General features: G+C 32.3%; 1 protein-coding gene across 2 annotated transcripts in view; it reads left to right on the forward strand.

Moving 5' to 3' along the window:
• LOC142333451 (uncharacterized) overlaps window positions 1–18,263 on the forward strand; it is a 98,071-nt gene that overhangs the window by 33,017 nt on the left and 46,791 nt on the right. For both annotated transcript variants that reach the window (XM_075380561.1, XM_075380562.1), the window contains exons 7-10: window positions 2,120–2,228; window positions 7,324–7,506; window positions 11,484–11,809; window positions 13,976–14,076. In XM_075380561.1, coding sequence (XP_075236676.1) covers window positions 2,120–2,228; window positions 7,324–7,506; window positions 11,484–11,809; window positions 13,976–14,076 — 719 coding nt within the window. The remainder of the gene's footprint in view (window positions 1–2,119; window positions 2,229–7,323; window positions 7,507–11,483; window positions 11,810–13,975; window positions 14,077–18,263) is intronic.

The following is an 18,263-nucleotide window of genomic DNA, read 5'->3' on the forward strand; positions in this document are numbered from 1 at the left end:
ATATTATTTAGCAATTTAATTTAATTGAAATTTATTATTTCTAACAAAATTATATAAGTAGCCAGCATTACGCATAAGTAAAATATTGTTCAGATGTGTAGGTATTCAATATTTAAGATTGCTTCTGAATACATTTCAATTGTTTAACAGACAAATCTTTTTCTTCCGATAAGCTACATCATATTAATGCTAACATTACCACACAAATTTTTAGTGTAAGATAGTGGAGTGAGAAGTATTCCTTAGACATTTACATTTGGGTACACCAGCTTAATGCATAGATCCTCATCATTTGGTGATGCTCTGATGCATCCTTAGATAACCACCGTATTACAGTTCATCATATTTTCCTTGAGTCATGTTTGTTATATGTGACTTTGTGTTACATATTACTAGAGAACTAGCTTATAAAAATTGGCAGCATTGATGAGACTGAAATTATTAAGTTTTTAAATTTATGAAATGTGACATATTTCTCTGAATATTAAGTTATATTTAATCATTGGTAGATTTTGATGGGATCTCTGCAATCCTCCTCAGTTAAAGGTGTAACTTACTTAAATGTAAATATTTATTTGAATATAGAATTTATCCATTTTTTTCTTGTTATTTTACATTTTTTCTTATTTTTTCTCATTATTCATTACATCTATTTTATTTCTTTTTTAAAATGTTATATTGAATTATATTAATTCTTGTTTGCCATTTTGTTGGTCATAGATTTTTTATAAAAATCAATCTGTTTGCTTTTCTACCCTTTTAGTGCCTACATCTAATCAAATGGACATTTGTAAATTATGTGAAAATTGCCAGTGTCTGTTATAGACATTTTAAAAATGCTCTTTTTTAAATTAAAAATACAAATTAACTGTTTATAAATAAATTGTGTTGTGAAAAATATTTTTTGTAAATGAAAAATTCACTTTCAGAAGCATATATAACTCAGTTTAATTAAATAAAACATAACTAAATCCTGTGTTGGCCAATCTGTTGTGTTGGCAACTCCATAAATTTTCTTGGCTTTGCTTGTTTGTTAACAAACAATGACATGCTGTCATTTGCGTTCTATTTATAAACAGTGCAATTAGTTTTTTTTTTTTTTTTGTTATTACAGTAAACAACTATTAGTGCTTTTAATTTTAACATTTATATGTTCATATTTTTTTATTATAATGAATGGGTAATTTAGGTTGCATTCACCTGTAAGTGGTAATACGTTGCATGAATTATGGTTAACAGTGGTTTAGGATTTTTTTAAATCTTTTTGAAATTTAATATTGCATATTAAAATAGTTGTGTGTAGGTAAAAAATATTTTGTTCTTTGTAGTGGACTAGTTGATACTGTGTAAATATTTTTTTCTACATCTCTGATGGAGCTGAAAATGAAAAAAAACTAATTTTTCTCTAAGGAGAATATTTTTTATTTTTTATAAATTTTTTTGGAAATTGCATTGCATGCCCAACAAAATATGTGCATTTTTTTGGTCTATTCTGAATAAATTAATATAAAGTTTAAAGCCATATCTTAAAATTCATTCATGGTATGATTATTCTTATGTAAACATATGTTTCATATAAAAACAACTCTGGCAAAAATTTCATTCTCATTATCTATTTCACATTATTCTTTAATAATATCTTTAATATGCGTTTGTTAATTATTGATGAAAAATGTATTTGACTGAACAATTCTCAAGAATGTATGTTAGCTTCTTTTTCCAAACCTAAATAAATGCTTTGCTGGACAAAAATGTTTTGCTTCAAATGATGAGGTTAAAGCTTGGATAACTTAATTTGCAGAGTAGGACAAAACGTATTATAATCAGGGTATTAAAAAAATTGTTGTTTTCATAATGTGTCAATATAGTAATAAAAAAATCCTGTGTTTTCTTTGTCAGGCTGAGAACTTCCTGAACGATCTTTGCATAAATTTTGTTTTTAATTATAAAATTCACCGTGTTATTTTCTTTTGATGTATTTTAACAGAAATATTAGTAGGGTAGAAATAGTCAATGAGGTTTGATTTTTGTATCACAATCTAGATATAATCTAGATAAAATCTAGATAAAGATATAAAATCATATAAAATCTAATAAAAATATTTTTTCTTCTTTTCAGGAAAAATGAGGCAGTCTATTATAATTCCCGATAAAAAATTACCTCCTGGTTGGACAAAACATACAATTATTAGGAAAAATAGCTCAAAGTGGGATGTCCTTCTAGTAAAGTGAGTAGAATAATTATTATATTATTAGATTTATTTAATATATTACTAGCTTGTAAGAATGCAGTGATTACTTTTTTAAAAATATTTAAATATCAGGTGTATTTAGAAAGTACTGTTAAAGTAAGTAAAGTAAGTACTGTTTGCTAATGCAATTTGTAAGAATTTCAGTGACATCCATCATGTTTTAGCAAATTACTGTTTATATTTTTAGAAAGGAAAATCATTTTTATGTTGAAATGTTAAATTCAAGGAACCTGATGCAAAATATGAACCAAGAAGAAATTCGTTATCAGATTTATGAAGTGTGCTGTTGGAATACAGTGGCACAGTTTTTAATAAAGCAGTTTAAAAAAAGTATTGGTATTATCCCATTTTGATGCTGTTATTTACCACTTCAGTCCAAATAGATGTGATTTTTTAAATTTGATTTTGTTGAATATGTAAAAAATTAATCATGTAATGTTTTATTAATCTTTATTTTATTGGCAACGCTGTGTAACAGATAAGAAAAAGATAAATAATTTGTCGTATATAGTAGTTAAATGGTACACATCGACGTATCAATAGCTGAATATTAACTATTATAATTTGATTAACTATTTTATACAACCTAATTCCAACAGTTTTTCATACAGTTAATCTAACAAATATCATTCTCCAATAAGAATATAATATATCATATTCCAATAAGAATAAAATGAATTATCTTAAACTCTGAAAAAACAAATTAGTTTGATAATAAGATTATGAAAACATACATACTTAACATGGCTTAGATTGATAGTTTATTACCAATGTTGGATTCAATTAATGACATCATCTGACTTAAGAGATGTGGCATTTAAAATGCAATGCAGTTATCTGTTATTCTCTTATTACAGTTGGGCTGTGAAACAAAATATTTAAATTTTGATTTGGAACTAAATCAAGAAATGATTTTTAGGTTGTTTGTTAATACTTGACTTAAAAGGATTTTAAGCTGATAAAATTTTGCTTTAAAAATTTAATTGTAATTAATTTTATAAGATTTATATTAATGATGCAAAAACTTTTAGTCAATCAAATTGAAAAGTCTTCTTTATTGGGGTGTGATTTTATGTAATTTTGCTTAATTGTTTTTGAAGTGAAAGAAAATTGATAATTCCATGTAAAAGTACACTTGAGAATAGTCCTGGTTTTAATGATAATGTATAATTATAAATTTCTCTCTGTTTTTGAAGTGAATTTTGAGAATAGAGTCATGACATTACTAATTCCATAAAAAATCATCACATACACATACTAATAAAGAAAAAACAAAAAAACTAGGTAGATTAAATGTATATTCAGATGTATATTAAAGTACAGACCAAAGATGAAAATAATTGTGATTAATTTGGAATTCATAATACAATACTGTATGGAAATTTTGTGTTGAATATTGAACAAATTATTCTAATATATAGGGGTGATTTTGGATGAAATGATTCCGGAACCGATTAAACTTTCTCCATACTTAATATCTGAATTAAGAAAATCGGTTTGCGCCTCCACGTTGGTTCGTCTGGATAACCAGTTAGAAACGTGGAGATTTCTACTGGTGAACTAAATCGGAATCACCTCTCTGGATCACATCCAGAGTTGTAACTCGGGAATTTATTCCCACCCAAGGCTGACTTGCCTTTGAAAGTCAAATATGGAAGGTCTTTTAAGAAAAAATCCACCGTCTGGTAAATACCAGAGAAGGCTGCACTCGGATCCGGTGGGCAGCTGCTTAAAAGATAACAATGAATCGGAGCGTTTGGAAACACCCAAAAACAACACAACTTTAAAATTGAGGATAAAACACAAGCAAATAAACTACATTGCCACTCACAACATTAATTCTCTAACTCAACCCGGCAAACTAAAAACTCTAACAGACATAATGGACAAACAAAAAATCCTAATCGCAGGACTTCAAGAAATGAGAAACACCGATCGAGAGCCGTTTGAATCTCAGGGTTACAGAATTTACAAAGGAATCCCCGGGAAACGTGTGATGAAGAATTGCCCACAGTTCGGAACAGGATTTGCAATCAATCTTAAAATAATTGACTCAGTCGTAGAATTTAAGTCTTACACCCCCAGGATTTCAACCTTAACCCTAAAATCAGCCAATAAATATAAATGTCCATGCTCCCACCAATGACAAAAACAATCTTAAAAAAGATAGAGAAGAGATGGACAAATTCTGGGAACTTCTTGACCAAACTGCAAACAACATAAATAAGACCCACACCAAGATTTTAATAGGGGACTTTAATGCCCAACTTGGTAAAGAACGAAGATATTGTGATATTATCGGAAAATGGCCTGCCCAGAAGAAAACTAACAAGAACGGCCAAAGACTTGTCGAATTTTGCAGAAACCATAATATGATCTCAAAATCCACCTATTTTATGAGAAAACCAAACAAATTGAAGACTTGGAAACACCCAGATTGGAAAAAAGGAGAATGGCAACTCGATCATGTTTGCATGGACTGTTATTATCACAAGGAGATTTATAATGTAAAAGTCTTGAGAGGAACAGATACTGGATCGGACCATTACTTAATTAAAGTTAAAATAAAATTCACCCCGCATAAAAAGAAAAAATCCCAACCTAAAAACAAAAGAGCTTATGATCCACATAAATTAATAAACAATGCCATCTTTGAAGAAACAACAAAAAAAATCAAATTAACTAATAATTTAAAAGAACTGACATCCCAACTGAAAGAAATAGCTGAAGAACTAGCCCCTATAAACCCAAGAAAAAACACCAATGGTGGAATGAAGAATGTGACAAAGCATTCAAAGACCGACACCGGGCTTGGATCAACCACCAAACGCAGAAAACTGAAGAATCTAACCATGAATTCACCAAACAAAGGAAAATAACTCAGAAAATTATAAGAGGAACCAAACGACAAGCCCAAAAAAACTTGATTCAGCAAATAGAAGAAAGTTCCAAGAAAACTAACTCCCGAGACTTATTATAAAATTTTTGGTCAGGCTCTTCAAAGATTTGAACCACCCACCCTTATGCTGAGAGGAAAAAAAGGAAATATGGCCCACACCAATAAAGAAAATGCTGAAATTTTGGCAGAAACCTTCAATAGACTCAACTGTGACGACTCCCCAGAGCTTTTTGAGATTGACACTGAAACTCCAGTTAAAACATCACCGGTAAATATCAACCCGCCAACAATTCAAGAAGTTCTCGCAGCCTTAAATGAAATAAAAAACTACAATGCAAGCGGAGAAGACCAGCTTTTCGCAGAACTCTGGAAACATTCATCAGTTTATTCAGTCAAAACTTCCCTACATCTATGCCTCGTGAAAATATGGAACGAAGAAAAACTTCCAGAACACTGGACCACAGCCCTCATTCATTCATTACATAAAAAAGGGGATAAAACTAATCCAGAAAACTACAGAGGCATATCTCTCCTGGATTGTACATACAAAATCCTGTCGAGAATCATATACAACCGATGCAAAGACCAACTTGAACTGGAACTTGGGGAATACCAAGGGGGATTTAGGCCATGGAGAGGTTGCCCGGAGCAAATAATATCCCTAAAACTTATGATGGACTTATATAAAAGACGGAAAAAACAACTAATAATCACCTTCGTCGACTTTAAAAGAGCCTATGATTGTATACACCGACCATCCATGCTGAATATTCTGAGAAACCTGGGCCTTCACCCTAAACTCGTAAACATGATAAAATTAACTTTAACCAATACCCAGTCCAGAGTGAAATTCAGAGGTGAACTCTCTCAACCCTTCTACATAAAAACTGGATTGAGGCAAGGAGACGGCCACCACCACTCCTTTTTAACTGTGCCCTCGAATTTGTCATGAGAAAATGGTATGAAATAAATCCCAAAAATATAAAAATGGGTACTAAGAAAAACTCCATCACACTAAATTGCCTAGGATTTGCAGATGACCTCGCTCTTTTAGCAAATAATATTCAAGAAGCCAAAACACAAATCATGAGCCTTCAAAACCTAGCACAAAAGATAGGACTTCATATCTCTTTCGAAAAAACTGAACTAATGGCCATAGATCCTCTGGTAATAGAGCACATTACGGTAAACAATCAGAAAATTAAAATAGTAAAACAATTTAAATATCTAGGGGAAATAACTTATAATTTAAATGAAAAAGTGACATGGCAAAACAGGACAAATAAAATGATTAAATCCCAAAAATTAACTTGGTCAACATATAACAAAAAATGCCTTTCTGCTAAAACAAAACTTAAACATTATAAAACTGTAGTACAGCCAGTAGTCACCTACGGAAGCGAGACCCTTTTCAAAATCACTCAGAAAAACTGAATTGAAAAAATTCTGAAAATAGAGAGGAGAATTGTCAGGACGTGTATCAATAAAAAACACCAAAAAGAAAGCCAATGGTGGATTGTGCCAAATGAGGTGGTGTATCGAGAAATAGAGCCTGTTACTGATACTATGCGGAAAAAAAGAATCTCTTTCTTTGGTCATCTCATAAGGACACCGGAAACAAGACTGTCAAGAAATATCATTGAAAAGCTTTGGTTCCAAAAGCGTAAAGTAGGATGGATCAAAGAAATTAGAGAAGATATGAAAGAATTGGGAATTTCCCTGATTGACCTACAGAATAAAACTGGAAAAATTACAAAGCTAAAAGACAAAAGCATTAGATTTAAACAAAAGACAGACAAACGACAAAATACAACGAAGAGGGTGTTTACGGATGAAGAAAAGAAAGCAAGATCTGAATGGATGAAGAAATACTGGGCAGCTCGGAAGAGTAAAATAACACGCTTTTCTCAGAAAAGATCCAACTAAAATTGACTTAAGTGGTCCCATGTTAGCCGTAAAAGCATAATAATAATAATAGGGGCGATTAAATATAAAAATATTTTTTACCTCGTTCTGTATGTTTCAGAAGTCTTAGATTGAAAAAAGTAATTTTGTATACATCAGTTTATAATTTTCAGCCATAAATATAATAAAATTAAGCATAGATAATGTTGAAAACTAATTTATGTGTATTAAGATAAAAATAAGTGAAAATTATAAACTGTTTTGCAGCCCCAATGGACGTAAATTCAGATCACGTAAAGATTTACGTACATATTATAGTGAAATGAATAAAGATTATCCTGAGGATTGTTTTGATTTTGTTGTTGGTCGTACTAAAGCAACATCTAGTCTAATCGAAATGGAAACAATGGCTAAAAAACAACAAGGTCTTTCACCGCCGTCATTAAAGACGTAAGTTGTTTTTGTAAATTTAATTGTGTTTCTTTTTTTAATTCTACAGTAAAATATATATATATATGTCAAGATAGGAAAAGTTAATGTCTTAAGTACCCAGATTGGTCTGTACAGATGTATAGATTTTGTGATGTTATAGTTTGAAAAGTCATTAAAATTCAGGAGTCTGTGCCACTTCGAAAACTATCAAAAGAGATTGAGTGTACATGTACGCATTGCAAGTTAAGACAGCAATAAGTATGGCTTTATAACCATAATTGTAGATGTGCATGTACTTAAAGGTTTGTGAATCTTGGGTGCTGGCCATATGCATTAAACTTTGACTGCAGCTAACATTTATTGGCCAAAATTCACTTAACATTGAATTTTTGGTACTTTTAGTATGGAGATGATCACTTGCCTTTTTCATAAGCGACCATCTGGTTAAAAAAAAAAAATATTTTACAAAGCAAAAATTCTTTGGAATCTGGTTTATGATTTATATATATATATATATATATATATATATATATATATTTTTATATTGTATTTATAAAATAGATTAAACTTGATCCACCCAAGTACAGGAATGAATAAAATGACACTCACCTTATTTTTTCATACAATCTCTAAAAAAGCGCTTTTGCAGCAACCCACATCTTCAGTTGTAGATGCTTTCCTTTTTTTTAAATGTTTAGTATTAAATTACATATTAAACTCAAAATTAAAAATTAAAGTATAATAAATTAAAATATATAAAAAATTAAAATAAAAAACAAAAAAAATAAAATTTTTTAAATTAAAAATTACGTGTAAAAATATGTCTAGTATTATAAAATTGAATAAAATAAAATATACATGTGTTTGGCCAGCCAATACTATAGTAATCAATTAACACTTATAACTATAACACTAAATATTTTACAAAAAAGGAAAAATCTACAACTGAAGATGCGGGTTGCTGTGAAAGCACTTGAGAAGAGATTGTGTGAAATAATAAGGTGAGTGTCATATTATATTCAATTCTGTACTTGAGTGGATCAAGTTGAATTTATTTTATATATACTATAATTATTAGTACAGAGGTAATATGGGTCTTGAAAAGACCCATATTTAATCTTGAGATGAAATCTTTGTTCCAAATTTTTATTTAAGTTTTGATTAATTGAACACTGGCATACAGATAATTATAATGTTCAGACAAAGAAGCATATCCAGAAAACTATACCTGGCATTAATATAAAAATCAATTTAAAAAAAAAACTTTTTTATTTCAGTACCTATGTATTAGTTTAAACTACTATAGTAATAGTAGTATGTATTATTTAGTAGTACATTAAGAACTGAAGGTAACAAATTTCTCTTAGGCTGATTGTCTAGGCTAACTGGTTTGCCATAATACAGGTGATTAAAAAAAAACGGGAAATTTTAAAAGTTGTGTTGGTAGCCGTGGGTAATTGGTATCACTTGATAAGTGGAGCCAGCCTCTCTAACCTAACCTGCCATTTAGTTGTCATGGATCCTTGGAGTGGTGTGCAACGTGCATTTGCTATCAAAGGATTTTACAAAAACAATGACAGTGTGGAGGGAGCGCGCAGAGAATTTTGCCGTCATTTTAATCTGGGACGGCACGACCGTGTTCCATCAGCACATGTGATTAAAACATGGATATCTAATTTTGAGGAAACTGGTTCGGCAATGAAAAAGAAACCTCCAGGCTGTGAGCAAACCGTCCGTACACCACAGAATGTTCAAGCTGTACAAGATGCTGTCACACGAAGTCCACATCGGTCAATCCGTCGTCTCTCAGCATCTTTACAATCGCATAGTTCAAGTGTTCGAAGAATGTTAGTGAAGGACTTGCAATTCCATCCATACAAGTTGCAGATCGTCCAGGAACTGAAACCGAACGATGCAGTTGTGCGAGCACAATTCTGTAATGTAATGCTTCAGAAGATAAACGATAACGAAGAGTTTGTTCACGAACAGTTCGTGAACAAAGCGCATTTCCACCTCAGTGGATTTGTTAACGAGCAAAATTTCAGATACTGGGCACAAGAAAATCCTATGCAGCTACACCAGCGTCGGTTGCACAGCCAGAAAGTGACAGTGTGGTGTGCTATGTTATCTTACGGTATTATAGGCCCTTATTTTTTTGAGGATGACAACGGTCTCGCGATTACAGTGACGTCGGCTCATTACGTAGCCGTGCTTGAAACCTTTGTTGTGGAACAATGAAAGAGATTTCCACCAATTCTTAACACACCCTGATTTCAACAAGACTGAGCAACGTCCCATACTGCACGAATATCGATGGCAGCTGTACGCCGATTGTTTGGACAACGTATCATTTCACGAAACGGTGACATTAGATGGCCTCCCAGATCGCCTGATCTCTCAGCTTGCGATTACTTTTTGTGGGTATCTTAAAAGCAAAGTGTTCCACAGTAGACCTGCTACAATGGAAGAAGTGAAGGCAAAGATCCAAGAAGCAATTGCCGAAATTCCAGTTGAGATGTTACGTCAAACCATGAACAATTTAACGAAGAGACTTCGTGAGTGTTTATGTAGAAGAGGAGGTCACCTGTCAGATGTCATCTTTAAAATATAAACTAAAATGTATGTATCCTAAAATGGCAACATTTGTAAAATTACATGAAATAAAATTCATTTTCTAAAAAAAATTATTCATTAAAGTTATTTAATTTTTTAAATTTCCCGTTTCTTTGAATCACCCTGTAATTCACTCTGTACACTAAATGCACGATCATTAGTATTAAGAGGGTTGGAAAGTTCTCAGCCTAAAAAGAAAAGATTTTTTATTTTTTAAACGTACACTCTTTACAATGCAATACATTTAGATTAACAACTTTCTACCTTTTTTATACTCTTAGTGTAATGCAACCTTATGCAACTCTACAAAATAAGCGTTTTCACAGCTTTGACTTCATCATCTAAAATAAATCTTCATCCAGCAAACACTAGGAGCCAAAACTTAACACCCTTGAAAAATGTTCAGTAAAATAAGATTTTGGTGGACTGTTAACAATGGTGGACTGTTAACAACACAGCACACTTCGAGTGGAAAGCTTTTTCATACCCAAAATGATGTGTAAAATGTAGAGGTATATCAAGATGTTTGTGATGTCAGCAAGCTCAGGTACTTTCAGCCAATGATCGTTTAATATGACATTGTAGACTTTTGTGAAGAATTCATCACTCTAGGCAGATTTTGGTTTTCCAGAAGTTTATCATCTTGAATGGATGTATCACCATGTTTAAATTCAGTGGCCCACTTTTTCACTATCAAAAATGAAGGGGAAGATTCCTAATGTGGAATTAACTATGTCATTGTTAAACCTTTTAAAACAGCACTTTACTCAACTTCATTTTCATTTGTTTTTCATAAAATACCAAATTCTGTTTACTCTATTCAATCTCTACAAATGACCAGTTAAACGCATGCATCTGAAACTTGATGGTATGGAAACATCATGTTATATTACGTGAAACATAAAATTGTTATTCTGTTCTAAACCTTAAAAAATGAAAAGGATCTGCAGTACTTTGGTCTTCATAATTAGCTAAAGTTTTTTAGTGACAAAACAAACTGAGATTTTTACCTACAACAATTGTTACCTGTGAAACTATGCCTCTAATGCCATTAGCACCAAAATTGTCTGCTGATGTTATTCCTATTGTTGTTAAGTTCAATTAGTATCTTTTTTATGTTTTAAAAAACTTTTGAAGATTGTTTATTAAATTTTTTTTTTTAATTATAAAAATAAACTTGAATTTACCAAAATTAAGAATTAATTTACTATTAACACATTATTGGTTAGTTATTTTAGTTTTAGATTAAATTGTGAATAATAAATTATTTAAATGATAGCAAGATCAAGGGTATGTTTGGATCGTTTCTTTAATGAATTTGTAAGTTTTTGAAGTTTATGACTTTTTGTGATTATAAATTAATTTACTGTTTATCAATTTAGGCCTAATAGAAAGAAAGATTCAAGGAAATCAGGAAGCGATGATAGTTTTTGTTCATTATCACCATCGCATAATATGGTCATTCATGATGGTGAGAAAAGAGTCAAAACACTTATGCCGAAAACAAAACCACCTGCTATTAGTGAAGACGAATTAATAGTGTCGGCATCAGCTGCTGTCGCTGCTGTTTCGGCCGTTACAACAAATGCTAATGTTAGTGGTAGTACTGGTAACACGCAACAATTGTTATCTGCTCACAGTATAAATAAAACGATGACTGTAATGCCATTAACACCAAAATTATCTGCCGACGTTACTCCTATTGCCGGTAAGTTCAATTACCTTTTTTATATTTATAAAAAAAGTTTGAAAATTGTTTACATTAAAAATTTTCTCAATGTGTGAAAAATAGAATCACAACATTTTCGAGTTTGTGGGAAAAAGTGTATGAAATACTTCATTGGTGGATTATGTTTATCATTTTAAGAACCGATAGCAGATTTTTCAGTGCACAGTATTATTTACACATGGAGAATGTGAATGTATCAAGTAATTTACTTATTCCTAAAGGGATTTTTTAGGTCTTAACGCTGTTGTAATTGCAACATCACAATTCATCACTGCATCATGTCACACAGATAGAAGCTTCCATATTCCTTCGTGCTGTGATTCTGTAAGTCCACTTCTAACAATATTGAGCTTACATTCTATAACCCAACATAAATAGAAAATATAACATCCCTCCTTCATTATACAAAGCAAGTCAAAAGTATAGAAACCCTTCAACAACTTAAAACCATTCCAGTTAGAATACTGTAACTTTAAGGATAAGGTTTTGGTCAACTACTTTACCTTTTGATGAGAAATAGAATTTCAACCACCCTGGGTGGACCAGGGTTTGTAACTCAGGTATCTTAAATGGCAACACACATTATGTGATATATTTACTTTAAAGGTCTCTTTAAGACAAGAAAAATTGTATAAATAAAAAGTAACTTTAAATACAATTTAAATACAACAAAAAAATAAAACAGCCAATATAGGCAATAATCAACTAATTATTAAATTGATTAATCAATTAATAATTGATTAAATGGATATTATTGAATAACTTTATTTACAAAAAAGATAAAAATTTTTCTTATGTATTTCATTTCATTTTAATAAATGTTAGAATTGTCCTTCTTCTGTGGTTTGGCAGTGTGCCAGTTGATAGTAAAAGGATGACATTTAAGAATTCTATTTTGTAAATCACTGATATCTTGGAGCTTATCGTGATAAACAATACTTAAAGTGGCCCCTTAGAAACTAATCCAGTGGTGACAAGTTGGGTGATTCGCCGGCCATTATATTTGACCCCATCGACCGATCTGTATTCTAGGAAAAATGCATTTAAAATTTAGTTTGAAATTTGAAGAAAATTTTCATCAAGTTTAGTAATTGTGAAGTGGTATTTAACTGCATATTCATTTTTTAAACACATTCTTCATTCACAATGGAACATTGCCCTCTTCCTTCATCATTGTGCTCGTTAGTTCACTCTTCCCTTAATTTCCTTCCTGCACCATTTCTCACTGAATCGTCACTCATATTATTACGATAAACTATACATAGCTTACAATGGATCTCAGCAGTTCAGATATGTTTCTTCTTCTTGGCAGATCTCCTCCATATTGTGATGTTTAAATAACATCACAATATGGAGGAGATTTGTGTTGTCTATTTATGGTCTTATCTATGTCAACTTAGGTGATGTCTATTGTGCATGCTCTATGTTACTATAGAAATTTGTTAGCAAAGCCTGATCGAAGGTTAATATACAAAAAACTTATCTGTCTGATTCATTATGCTAATATGTTAAGAACTGTGTTATTTGTTTGTTGTACTTTAAACATTTTGTTTTATTTTTTTCTTATAGATTTTTTCCTCAAAAAGGTTTTATTATAGGTTTTTGTAGTTTGAAATATCGTTTTGCTGATTGTGTCTTTCAGGTTGAGCATTTATCTTAAAAAACATGTCCTCTAAATAACCTTGTGGTCGTATATGTTCTATCTGATTATAATGCTATAAATTAATTCCAGTCCCAGAGATTGAGCAAGCCAATGCAGCTCACAGCAGTGCCTAAGAAAGCGTGTTGTCAGATTACCTTCACATGTATTCTGATTGTGATGTTTTTCAGAACATCGGTTAATATAATTTAATTATTAAATATAGAACATTATATTTTGTTGCATGATAACCACTATGGAGATCTTTTATTAACATTTGTATTTGAGGAATGTCAGCTTGATGGATGAGTTCATTTCATTTGGTGATGCTCCAGTATGTTCCTTAAATAACTATCGCATAAAAGTTCATCAAATTCATACTGATTTTATGTTAATATTTTGGCTAGTGACAATTTCATCTACAAATTGTCAAGATTTTTTTCAGTGTAGATAATTGTATAATATTATATGTATCTGTATGCTATACATTTTGTTTCATTTAACAGGAATTAGTGGTGTGTCAACACCGGATGCAGACGGTACTGCTTCGTGGCTGTGTCCTAAAGATATATGTGGCAAACATTTCCGAAAGGAAAACCTTTTACAGGTCAGTCTATTTTTGTACTCTATTTAAGTATTAGGCAGGCTGTAATTATTTTATTTTAATAAATATTTTCCTACAGATTCTTCAAGGAAAGCTGATTATTTAATAAAATAACTTCTCAGGACTGAAGTTCCTGCAAGTTACGGTTCTGTTTATAAACCATTTACATACGCTTTACAGAACGTTCCAGGACTGAGGCTATAAAAACAAAATCAGAAAAACGTAATTTGTATTTCTTCTATGCCATCTATTGACTTGTACCACTTTAACCACTTCCCCTTCATGAGAATCTTGACTTAAGGAAATAGAAAAAGTGGCTGTATCTGGAGAGTATAGGGACTGGTTCAGCACTGTCATGTCGTTTCTATTGTTTGGCTGAAAACTTATATAATGATGACTGTTTGAGCTGGCACATTATCATGAAGCAGGAACCAACCCGTGGTTTATGAAAATATGGTCACATGCACTAAATTTGCTACAATAATCATTTCAGGACATCTTGGTAGAGATAAAATAATAATTAATGCATGGTAGAAAGTATTCATGCACGTGTTCTACAATTTCATCACTACAGCTGGGGTTACCAAGATCTCCTGTCTCTCATTCTGTTCTAATGACATCCAATCATCACAAAAATGAACAAGTTACTTGAACACATGCAAACGAGACATAGCTTCATTCGTTTATCATTTCAAATATTTCTGTATTATTTTACGTTTGTATGTTTTTCCATTTTTTAAATTCCAATTATAGGCAAAAAAATATCTGCAATCGTTTTAACTTTGTCTATCCAAACTAAGAACCTGTTATTGCAATAAGAGTTTGGCAAACTTCTTTCCCAAGTGAACATTTAGCTGCAGTGATTTATATTCACTAAAGGATGATTTTATTAGATATTCCTCTCTGATTGATCAAGAAATTTATAAGTTTGGTTTGCCTTACCAATTCAGTGTACTGAGTGATTCAAAAAGGACTTGAAAATTTTAAAAGCATATAAAAATTGATTGAGATAACGTAGATTCTGTTGAGGTCTCGTTTCATAGAAAAACACATGAAGTTTGCCACCCAAGTTTCGATATGACTTCCATTTGTAACACGACATACGTCCCACCTGAAGTTGATTTCATTCCAGACTGTAGCCAGGAAGTCAGGCATTCCCTTTGCAGCTGTGGCATTGATTCAAAGTTTTAGCTCAACAAGATCAGCAGGCAAAGATATGGTTCATATACCCTATCTTTAATGAAACCCCACAAGAAAAAATCTAGCAGGGTCAAATCTGAGGAGCGAGGTGTCCACGTAATTGAACCTTCACGACCAGTCCGCCGACCTGGAGATGGAGTTTCAAGAAAATCTCTGGTCTTCTAGGCGGTAGTGAAGTGGTGCCCTGTGTTGCTGATAGTAATGGTATCCATCATGGTCATCGCCGCCTTACTGAGAAATTAGAAAATTTTGAAGCATGTCCAGATAAACTATACCATTTACAATTTTCTCCTGGAAGAAGAACGGGACATACAGTGTTTGTTTGCGTAGGACACAAAAAACATTGATCTTAAGGCTATGATGAATGAGCTGCAAAGTTTCACGAAGGTTTTCACTACCCCATAATCAGCAGTTATGGGTGTTCACTTTGGCACTGATGTGAAACGTTGAATCATCACTAAAAATTACATAGAATTGCAGACGACAATTAACTTTTATACAAATTAAGTTTCATTTCCACACAAAACAGCAGCTGAGCAACTTTAGTCATCACGTGTAATTTGTTGAACTGTGTTTAGTTTGTTTTGCCTTCAAGTAGCCATCGTTTACGTAACATGCACCAAACAGTCGTTTGTGGAATGCCATTCTCACGTGATGCATGTTGAGTCAGTTTCTTTGAGCTACGTGCAGAGCTTTCTCTGAATTATTCCACAGCAGCTTCAGGGACATGTGGGCATCCTGGTGATTTTTTATGTTTAACAGAACATTCTGTCTCAACGAAGGTTTGGTACCAAGAGTAAATTGAACCCTACTAGGAGGCTCCCCACCATACTTTCTATGAAAATTACATTGAACTGCAATTGCTGACAGCTAATTGTGAAACCAAAACACACAGCAAGTATGTTCCACCCCAGTAAATGTATCCATTTTTAACAACACTGCTGACAGTGCTGGTGACCAAATTTGGTACTAATGAACTACACGAGTCAAAACTTGATGTGTTTTGCTGTGAAATGAGACATCAATCAAATCTGTAAGTTATCTAAATAAAATTTTATATGCTTTTTTGAAGTTGTGAAGTCCTTTTTGAATTGCTCTGTATTTAGCAAAGGCATTTATCTGTAATTTTTTTCCGAATTACTAAAGATTTAGGAATTCTTTGTTAACCACTAAGAAAGGTTATACTATGCTGGCCTTCAGAAGTGTACAATTCATTTGATTGTGTGCTATCTAAAATGTTATGAAAAGTAGGTTGTCAGAATGAGAAGTAAAAGGCAAATTACCTATATCACATTAAATAGTATAGTGTCATCACTACAAGAAAATCACCATAAACATGTCTTTTTGTTAGTTCATAGTACCCCAGTTTTTAATAGATTCATCCCTCATGTTGTCTGGTGTTGGTCCAGTGTGCCCTTTGTATAATTGCCATGTAACACTCTAGTTGATTGTGTATATTATATAGCTTTGCTTGTTATATGTAAACTAGCACTCGGAATTTTCAATCATTTTAGGTGATAGTAGGCAGGTGAAATTAATAAGCTTTTTAAATTCCTGAAATCTGTTTGACGTTGCTGAAATCTGTTAAAATAGCAAAATTGCCATTCAAATTTGATTCATCCTCATATATATATTTTAAATATATCATATATATATATATATATATATATATATATATATATATATATTAGATATGATATATAATGTATATTGTTTAAATTTGATTCACCCTTATATATATATATGAGGGAGAATCAGATTTTACTATTCTAAGGCAAAATTTGCCATTCACTCTCTCACAAGGGTGAACAGCAATTTTGCTATTCTACCCACCAAGCAGTACTGAGTTGGATGTTGGGAGTTGAGGGTTAATGTTCAATGTGTTGGAGCTTCTCTGCTTTGTTCTGTCATCAGTACAGCCATGAGTGAGCAAGAGGTTCCATTGTCTGTTGCACAATGTATAATTATGAAGTTTTTAACTAATGAAGTTGTTAAACCCACAGAAATTTTATCTTGTTCAAAGGTACAGTTTGGGGACAGAAGCTGGGTTGTATATGTAGGCCAGACAATTTAAGGGCAGGCGAGAAAGGGTAGAAAGCGAAAGTCATCTTTGATGTCCAAGGTCAAGTCTTACAGCTGACTACAACATTGATGCCAGTTGAGAGCTTATCGAAGGTGATCCCCCAGATCACTGTTGAAGAAATCATGATCCCCGGTTCACTGCTGAAGAAATCATGATCCCTGGTTCACTGCTGAAGAAATCATGTCAAAAGTGTTTATCAGCTATGGGAGTATGCAATCCATTATCACTGATTATCTTTGCTTTAGAAAGATTATTTCTCTAATATCAAGGTTGTTGACTGAAAATTAAAAATAGGTCAGGTTGGAGATCTGCGAGAGACTTCTGAATCCATTTTGGCAAGAAGGGGATGATTTTTTGAGGTGCATCCGTCATATGTGATAAGACATGGGTCCATCATTACACTCTGGAGTCAAAAGTGGTGAATAAGGAGTGGCGAAGGAAGGATGAGTGCTGCCCAGTGAAAGCCAAAACCCATTAGTCAGCCGGAAAAGTTCTTGCAACGATATTTTTTGACTCAAAGGGAGTTTTAATCATTGATTTTCTCCACAATCAATGAACAGTGAGTGCAGTTTACTATTACCAGCTGCTACAGTCAACAAAAGCTACCTACCAAAACAAAATGGATTATGCCCATCAGAGATATCATCTTTCTCCACAATGACACAAAGCCGCACACTGTGATTTTGACAAGGGATAAATTGAAAAAATGCACTGGGAAACCCTCAACCACCCTCCCTACAGTCCAGATTTGCCCCCCTGTGACAAATTTTTGTTTGTGCCCTTGAAAAAATCACGTGGAGGAGAACAGTTTGAAAAAACATGAAGACATTGAGGAGCGTGTGCACAGTTAGTTGATGATTCATCCTCATACTTTTTATGAAAAAGGAATTTTGAAGCTTCCAAATCT

The sequence above is a fragment of the Lycorma delicatula genome, chromosome 12 (genome assembly GCF_047948215.1).
Source record: "Lycorma delicatula isolate Av1 chromosome 12, ASM4794821v1, whole genome shotgun sequence".
NCBI lineage: Eukaryota > Metazoa > Arthropoda > Insecta > Hemiptera > Fulgoridae > Lycorma > Lycorma delicatula.